At 41.4% G+C, this 9,165-nt stretch overlaps 2 protein-coding genes across 2 annotated transcripts in view; both read right to left on the bottom strand.

Annotated features, from left to right (window-relative positions):
- The window catches only part of atp10b (ATPase phospholipid transporting 10B), a 21,541-nt gene extending 15,618 nt beyond the window's left edge, over positions 1–5,923 (bottom strand). The window contains 7 exon segments of the mRNA XM_032528660.1: positions 17–123; positions 429–538; positions 898–941; positions 1,518–1,651; positions 4,497–4,546; positions 4,549–4,822; positions 5,883–5,923. Coding sequence (XP_032384551.1) covers positions 17–123; positions 429–538; positions 898–941; positions 1,518–1,651; positions 4,497–4,546; positions 4,549–4,822; positions 5,883–5,923 — 760 coding nt within the window.
- A 1,401-nt stretch (positions 5,924–7,324) lies between these two features.
- The window catches only part of gabrb2a (gamma-aminobutyric acid type A receptor subunit beta2a), a 42,633-nt gene continuing 40,792 nt past the window's right edge, over positions 7,325–9,165 (bottom strand). The window contains exon 10 of the mRNA XM_032528499.1: positions 7,325–9,165. This exon is cut by the window's right edge and continues 221 nt beyond it. Coding sequence (XP_032384390.1) covers positions 9,030–9,165 — 136 coding nt within the window. The 3' untranslated portion in view covers positions 7,325–9,029.

Consider the following 9,165-nt stretch of genomic DNA (forward strand, 5'->3'; position numbering starts at 1 on the left):
AAAATGGAGAATATACCTGCATACACCACAATGCCAACAGCGTGGTCCGTGTTTCTCACTGTGCAGCCTCGCAGCAGCAGATTCTCTATTCCAGCGCCCACCTTCTCCTTATTAGGTTTCTCTCTGCAGCAGGAGAAAGTGAGGAACATCCTTTGTACTGTCAGATCCTGTTAGATATTCATTACTGGTTATGTATTCCCCATTAGCAATTCCCCTTGCTTTACAGCTGTAGCTGGACAGCATGGGTAGACCAGCTGTGAGATTTGTGGTGCCCAAGGAAATCGATTATAGTCTATTACAGCCCCAATAATGCCTCTGGAAGCATCAGAAAGTGCAGCGAGTGGGTTGGAATTAGTTTTGCTCGGCTGCTCTGAAAGCCTAAAAGGATCTGTTAGGGGATACATGTGATCTGTGTATTTGATACTCACACATAACACTTGAAAAGATTTAGATTGTTGTTAGGCTTTTTGCACACCACAGCACTGTTGCAGCTTTCAGGTTCAAATTCAGGATCCTGGGAAATGAGAGGACGGATAAAGTCACCATGGTGTGAATGGAAACTTTAAAAATGTTACTTAACCTGTACTTCCATAGTGGCATAATGACACAATACACAGGAAAGACAACTGTGGTCCAAAAATATGTATTTAGGTATGTAACCCAACCGGTGTGTGTTTTTTGTCTGTCATTACAGACTTACTGACATACTTTAATGACCGCAGTTACCATAGATGTTCAGAAAATAATACAGTTGTTCTTTTGATGTGTGTTTAATGTCAATCACAAGGAAGAGGAGAAAGATGTTGCAGCACAGAGGGCTTGGGTATAGAAACAGAAAAAAAAACACAATAGAGAAATTAAACCAAGAAGTACTCCTCACCGAGATGCAGACATCATCTTCCTCTGCTTTAGGTTGGTCTCTCCACCCAGGTTGGATGTCTCTATGCTCCATGTTAAGCAACAAAACAGAAATTATCATTATTGTTGGCTAAAACAAATATTGAATTCAACCAACAGACTTGGCACCATTTGTTTTTTTTTTGTTGACAATTTGTGAGATTAGGGTTGTGGCCATTCTGGGGGATAGATTACATGGTAAAATCTGCAAGAAACAGTTGGAGCTGTTCAGGATTTCGCAAAGTTTGCCGTGATTAAACTAAGCCTTATAGTGACGACTATATTTTGGTGTAAAACGAAGTACTTCCACTATTGGTTATGGGTAACCAGTGTACAAAGTCATATAATCGGGCAGAGCTTGTGGTGGATGGATGAAATGGTGAAGAGAAAATGGTTATTGTGCCCCGATAACGTGTGTGGGACAGCGGCTTATGCATAGACTGCTAGTATGGGACATCTGCTATTTTATCTATTTTATTTATTACATCTGCTTTTATATGTTTTACTGTTTTAGCTCCTCTTTAATGTTTAATTTCTTAATACTGCAACTATTCTTTTTATGTAAAGCACTTTAAATTGCCCTGTTGCTGATATGTGCTATCCAAATAAAGCTGCCTTGCCTTTATGACACACTCCGTTATGGTCTGATGTGTGCAGGAGCAGGAGGTCTGCAGGGATCTCATTGCCAACCACCTTTACAAAATCTCCCACTCGCACATCCTTCCAACGTCTCTTTATAAATTATTGCTTGTTCCTGAAATCAGACGTCAGATAGCAGCAGTCTTTACAATTATTTAAATATTTCATTTTAAAAGCCCCTGGGTGGCTTATATATACACGTTTGTCACATTTAATAACAATATTGGGGTAGTGGGTGTGTTTTGTATGTTTACGCAATCAAATGAGGTATTGACTCACTCCTCCTTGGATAAAATAAATCACAGCAGCTGCCTAAGTGAGGGAATAAACAATACAACCAAATGAAAAATCAATGGTGTTGTTTTTGGAGAGCGAACCAGATGTGTTTTGTGTACTTTAGAATAAGGAAACTTTTACAGGTAGACACACTGTAGTACAAACTGTGAGGTTATTCCCAGGGTTTGAGGCTTCCCAGGGAGCCACATGCTTTATGTTTTAAAGCTGCACGTCAAGCTGGCTAACCACCAGTGACAGAGAGCTGCAGGCATGCTGCCCTGCATGTAGGACCTGATTACCCACATAACACCACACCTCGCCTCAAACAAAGCCCTGGGGGGAGGTATGTATTTTAGTATGTTGTGTTTAAATTATACTTAAAAGGTTGCACAAATATTCCCTCCTGTCAGAAAAGCTTTGCGTACGCTTTCTATGTCAGGCAACGCAGTTTCCAGTTTCCAGCCATGGAAAGTCCATTTCTTAAGTGTATTGTGTGTCGTCACGTTCAGTAGGCTACATTTAATTGGATCCTAGACATGATCAGAAAGTTTTAAAATGTATGTCAGTGTTCCTTTACCTACATAGTTTGAAATTTTGGGAAATACACTATTTTGCTTTCTTACCGAGAGTAAAATGAAATGTTTGATACCACTCTCATGTCTATACAGTGAATATGAAACTAAAGCCCGAAACCGCTTAGCTTAGCCTAGCACTGGAAACAGAGGGAAACTGCCGGCCTGGCTCTGTCAAATGGAAACAAAATCGCCCTACCCGCGTCTCAAAAGCTCACTGATTAGCACGTTATATTTAATTATATTGACCTGTACAAAAATAAAACAATAATTTGCAATTTAATGGAAACCTGTGTTAGACTTTTTCTTCCCTGTGACTAGGAATTTCCGCAAATTGAGTCCAAATTTTGTTTTGTTACCATTTGCATTTCCAGCATCCAGGCTAGCTATAGCCCCCTGTTTTTCGATCTTCATGCAAAGCTAAGCTAATTGGCTGTTGGCTCTAGCTTCATATGTAACAGACAAACATGAAATTGGTATCAATTTTTTCAGAACTCTCCGCCATAAATTAACGTATTTCCAAAAATGTCTTCCTTCTGCCTTAAAGATCTCACATGCATTGCCAAACAACTGTTTATCTGTCTAGTCATCCAATTGTGTGGCTCTTGGTATTTTGGCTTCCTGATGTGTGTGTGTGTGTGTGTGTGTGTGTGTGTGTGTGTGTGTGTGTGTGTGTGTGTGTGTGTGTGTGTGTGTGTGTGTGTGTGTGTGTAATAAAGTCTAGTATTTAAAAACAATTCTTCAGAAATGTAGTGACACTTAAGACAGCCTGTTTAGTTTGGAAGTAGATGTGCTAGAAGTCTGTAGATGAACTCTCAGGACTCTTACACAACAGACAGGAACAGTCTGGGAGGTGGCAACTGGTTTAGATGTTCTTCAGTGAGTAGACGAAAATATTAGACATGTTAAACTATATAATAGGAGTTAGCAGTCAATCAGCATGATTAATAGCCCATGTAGAGTGCATGTGGATTGAAAAGAGTTTGAGATAGAGAAGAAAGATGGAATGATGATAAGGTTCGTCATGCTCAAACACACACTTCACACCTCTGTGAAAACAACAAGTGGTTGAAGGGTGATGGGAAATAAAGATGTGCATCTGAGAAGGTCTAATAAAATAAAGTATAAATCCCTCTCATCTGACAGCCTTCCATGTGGACCTTTAGCCACTTGAATGTGTGCTCCTTGTGCTGTCAGATGAAGAAACTTTACCTAGATAGAGAAAGAGAGGAAGTGTAAGCAAGCCTAAAATATATTCTTGAGCTTCTTCTGGAGCCATTTGTACACTTCAAAGAACTCCCAGACAATCAATGGTGTTCTAATCTTTACAAGCCTCCACCCAGCGAACAATAAGAGACCCACGAGAGCACGCTCACCATGACTCAACTGCTGTTTATCTGATTCCGTGAGGCGGAGACGACTAGTGTCTACTAACAGGCCCAGAGGGACTGGTGCGTTCTCCGAAGTGTCCGTACATCTGGAGTCTGCACTCCGGCCACCTGGATCCTATCACCACACACACACACTCAAACACACACACACACACACACACACACACGCACATCCTTCTAGAGATTGAATGTATAAGGATCCATCATTGGAGTTGCCTACAATCTCACATCACATCCAGAGGAAATCCCCTCCTCCTCCTCCCACTCTCCAAAATCACAGCAGCAAAAGGGTTGATAATGACATTGTTTATCCTTCTTCATGAATTATTCATTTTTCACCAGTAAGAAAAAAACTGATAACTGCTAACCTTACTGTCTTTGCTGACGCAACACCCAGATTTCATCAAATGTACAGAATGCGATGGTGAGAAATATTGTTGTGAGGCTCTTCAAAAGAGTAATAACCTCCCACACATTTTCTATTTCTAAGTCAAAAATTCTCACGGGGTGCTGAAACGCAGAGGAGGTAAACGAACATACACACAGCACACAATCACACAGATCTACACACCCTCACACAGACATCAACATGCATGATCTAAATCATAAACACAGATGGTGCCCGTAATGCACCATAAGTGTTTCCGCTTGCCACATCATGTATAAACAGCATAACTGTGATGTTTCTATATTTAGGACATTATTGTCTTTGAGTCAGTACCTGCTGTAGATGAAGCACGGCGTGTTGTTGAGCTTCCTGTACGAACGGTAGGCTACCTCCTGAAGTCCTCCGAGGCGTCCTTCAAGGCCGTCAGAGATAAGATGACACAGATGGAGATCAGAGCTGTCTTGGGCGGGAAAGCGATCACCACAGGGACAAAGTTCAGAACAGCCAGGCCCACAAAGTGTATGTTGGCCAGAAGGTGAAACTGCTCAAGGAGGTTCACGGGGATGAAGAGGAGGAGGGTGTATTTGGTGGTCTTGATGGTGTTGCCAGGGATGTAGCAGTTGGGTTGCGTTGCCTTCTCCAGGCCCTCGTAAGGCAAAATGAATTAATTCCTTTACACAGCAGAATTAGGATTTGGTGGCATGCATATATAGTAGTCTTTACCACCATTAATACTTTACACATTGATGTGGTCCTTGGAATTTACACACAAAAAAACAAATAAAAAAACCCTAATTAGGAATGAATAACCAGAATGAGCAGCTGACAATCTAATATTTGCAGAGCGGAAAATTAGTGCAGTGGGTCATAAGGAGATTTGAACTGACAACACAACACCAAACAGAGCTCAACGACTGCTTGGGGCAAACATATATGAAGAATCTGCAGTGTGAATGAACACAGCAAAGGGAACCCATCGCATTCAGGTCTTTACAGATGGAGAATACAGTCAATGATGTTTAAAGACACTGAGAACCTCTTTATTGCTCTTAGTTAGATTGAAGATAATAATGAACATGAGTCTTTATTGGTGCATGTAAGGAGATTGAGGTAAGATGTCAGCTACAGAAGCCTGGAAGATTTCTGGCTGATAGAAGACACAATTTAGTTGAGGGCTGAAAGTTGGATCATGATTATACATAATTAGGTGAATGACTCTGTTTGCATGTATTTGTGAGACTCTTACGTATGATGCTGCAACACAGCAGCTTCTTGCACAGATGGCATGCATGTAGGATGCCCTCCACTTCCTTCCTTCCATGTTAACATATGTTGTCTTTTCCAGAGCAAGCTACAGCTGAAACTGTTCAAACAGGCAAAATTTGCACTGGCTTACTCATTTATTGTACTTAAATTAAAATTTTAGACACAGCCATAATGCAACTATATGTAGCTGATTAGCAGTGTATAGAGGCAGTATTGGAAAATTGCCTCCAAACGGAGAAAGATGGACATTTATTGTCTTTTTTAAGGGATGGCATGCTCAAACTTGCAGGTATTTTTTTATCAGTCGAAAAATTTAAACAATTTCCTGTTTTATCATTGAACAGCTGACACAGGAGGGTTAATCTCTGCTGGGTAGCTCAGCGTGTTTTAACATCAAAGTCATGTTGAGCAGGGGAGTAGTGTGATGCGAGTGTGCCAAACTCACCCTCTCACCCATCCCAGTCAGCTAAGGCTGGGTTTGGCTTGGCGGGCATGCCGACCGCACAGTGGCTCAGCTGTGAGTACACACAGCACACACACAGAAACAAAACACACTCTTGGAAACAAAACACACACACACACACACACATACACATAAACACACACACACACAATTCCACAGAGCAGAGGTCTATGCATTCCTAATTACTCCATTGACATGGAAACACTACAAAGTAGAAAGCATCTGCCTTTTCCCCTCTCTCTTACATGTCAACACTAATTCCCTTTTTGAAAAGAGGAAAAGAGAGCGAGAGAGGTAGAGAGATAGAGAGAGTGTGTGTGTGAGTGTGTGTGTGTGTGTGTGAGAGAGAGAGACAGAGAGAGAAAGAAAGACAGAGAGAGGGCCAATTCAGCCAAAACCATCTGTCTACTGTAGTGAGATAATACATCTGTTATAGTGAGGGAGAACAGTAAATGTAGAGCTGATTTTTTACTGATGCACAGATGACCGTGGAACAAGTTTACATGTTACGTTTTTGGTAGTTTTGCAGTCAGAGCTTTTAACACCCAGCATCTGACACACAAACACACACACGCACGCACGCGTACACACACACACACGCCACATGCAGTTCACTACCCAGTTTTTTTCAGCTTTGGGTTGAAAGCTGGACTGAACCCTTAAACAATCTCAAAATCCTCAATTCCTGCTTTTTTCCTTATTTCTGGCACAATGTTCCTCATATATTTCCTCAGTTAAAACATCCTCCATCCGTTGGTTTCTCATTGTGTTCCGCTGGTCCTCTACGTTCAAAATCAAACATTAGCTGCACATTAGTCCCAACTAGAACAAAATCCCTTTTTAAATATTAAAAATTCAGTGTTTTTCACCATCAAATATTCAATAGCCTCTATTTAAGGCCTGTAACAGTGGTCAGGTCAGGAAGAAAATGCAATGCAGAGTGCAGTTGGTTTGCTGAGTGAGGGGAGGATGCAGGGAGAGGTCAGGAGAGGCATGGATGGATGGATGGCTTTCTTTGTCGCCCTTTATTTTCATTCTCTTCCCGCCTTCTTTGTAGCAGGCGCCCCTGCAGCCAGCGGGCCACAGTCGAGTCCACAGAGTGCTTTCATATCTATGGCTCTCTGCGTTAATGTCCCCCGAGGCCGGGGCTGGCGCTCGGCCCTGCTAAGACCCCAGTCGAGCCCATCTCAGCCCAGATCACAACCGCGGCCTCTCACTACGACTCTTCTGCCTCTATATCCATTATGCAGCCAATAGTCCCCAGCTGCAGCCCTTACATCTCTCTGTTCACCCCTACGTTTGCGTCTCTTGCTTGCTCACCCACTCCCTGTGTCAGGTTTAGTTCAATAACACTCAATAAGCCATGAGCCGGACAATCACTCATCATGAACAGCGCCACATTCATCCAGGACACATAAAACTGCCACCCATGTACTCTGTTATTGAAGTGATAGACTGAATTGAGTTTTAATTGAATTTAGATACATCTCCATAATTGCTCACAATCATTACACAAGATATTTACAGTCATTATGAAATATTACAATTGGAATTTACAGAAACGTTGTACAAAATATGCCTGACTTCAATGCCTGGATAGTGGGGTCCTTGTTTAGTCATTTCTGGAGAACAAAACATTGACCCAAAAGTCACTGGTGTCTGGAAGTGCTTTAGTTTCAGCAAGAAGATGCTTTTAGAGTCCATTAAAAAGAAAGAAAAGAGAGAAAAGTCCAAAAAGTACAGAGTCAGCAAAGTTGTGAATCGTGTTTTTCTTTTTCCTCAGTTAAATTGCTCTTTTCTTTTTTTGACTGAATGGAACATTTGATCTGTAATTCAACTGCAAAAACAACAACAGAGACCCATTTAAATAGAACAAATCCATAATATTTACACAATAATGTGAGTATTGATTTATAAAATTGAATCATCTCTTTTTCTTTAAACATGATTATCTACAGTTTTTCAAAACAGAAATCTAATCACAATGAAACGCATCATACTTCTATCATTCAATTCTACTGATAATGATGATTGTGGATTGCCATATTTATGCAGCAACTCTGGTTGCAATGAAACTCAGCTTATCTATCAGCAAAGTTCTTACACCAGCTGAAATCGTGTTAAAGCCATTCTCCGCCTCTGAAGCTCCTCACACGATGGCAGAAAGTAAGGAGGAGTCAAATATTCTCTTTAAAAAAATAAATAAACACATGGTGAAATGGACTTGATTCTGTCAGCACAGCAAAAGCAAAACAAAAACTTGGCCAAAGCATCAGTGTTCAACAGTCCCGCTCTTTTTACCGAATAAGATGAGATCTTCAACATACTGAGAAAGCTGTTTCTGTTCAGCATTGGCACCATTAAAGCCCCGCGAGGATGTCCGGAGAAAAGAGCGTCCCCTGCTGTCCACCTGTTGTCATCCAGTGATGCTCAAACCATCCGCCCGGCTGGGCCGTGCTAAGCCAAAGCTGCAAAATGGTAACTGACAGTCTAACCTCAACTAGTGAAACTAAAATGCTTTGTGCTCCATCATCTTCATGACTGAGATGCAAATGAAATCAAACATAAGCATGCTTTTAAAGGATGTTTTTGATACACAGTAATTATAGGAAAATAGACTATCAAGGATGACTCCTTTAAAATCATTTATAAAGCTTTCCTGGATGCAGACAGCTCGGCTACGAAGTAAATAGATACTAAACAAAACAAATCCTTAAAGTATATGCAAACACAAGCATAAATATTTGATCCACAGAGAGTAAGCTACGAATGACAAATATTAGTGATATATTGAAATTCTGGAACAGGCACCATTTCTGTCTTTTTAAAACTCGCTCTTCTTTTTCAAATGTTTGTCAGTCTTTTATAAGGTGTTTCCCAAATCCTAAAAGAGTCACTGCTGACTGAAGTGCTGGGTGCTGCTGCAGTCCATCCAAAAGTCTTTCTCTTCACCTTTTCAAAAATGAACCAGCTAAAAAAAGTTGGTGCACTGTTTATCTCTCATTTTCTCTCTCACATCATCTCTCTCTCTCTTGATTTATCATATCATCCCTAATTCCCCCTCTCCCTCCCCCCTCCTTCCTCCCCCCTCCTTCTTTGCGTGCCCTCCAAAAGCTGGCCACCGGACGCCGCTGGGTTTAATGGACGTAGTAGAGCCAGTAGACGACGTTGAAGAAGGAGAAGACGGTGGGGAAGATCATCCTGGACCACTTATCAATAGAGTTCACGTCAGACAGGTCTGGGATATTCACCTTGAGCTGGGAGGCCCGTCTT

This window comes from Etheostoma spectabile, chromosome 10 (assembly GCF_008692095.1).
Source record: "Etheostoma spectabile isolate EspeVRDwgs_2016 chromosome 10, UIUC_Espe_1.0, whole genome shotgun sequence".
In the NCBI taxonomy this organism is placed as follows: Eukaryota; Metazoa; Chordata; class Actinopteri; order Perciformes; family Percidae; genus Etheostoma; species Etheostoma spectabile.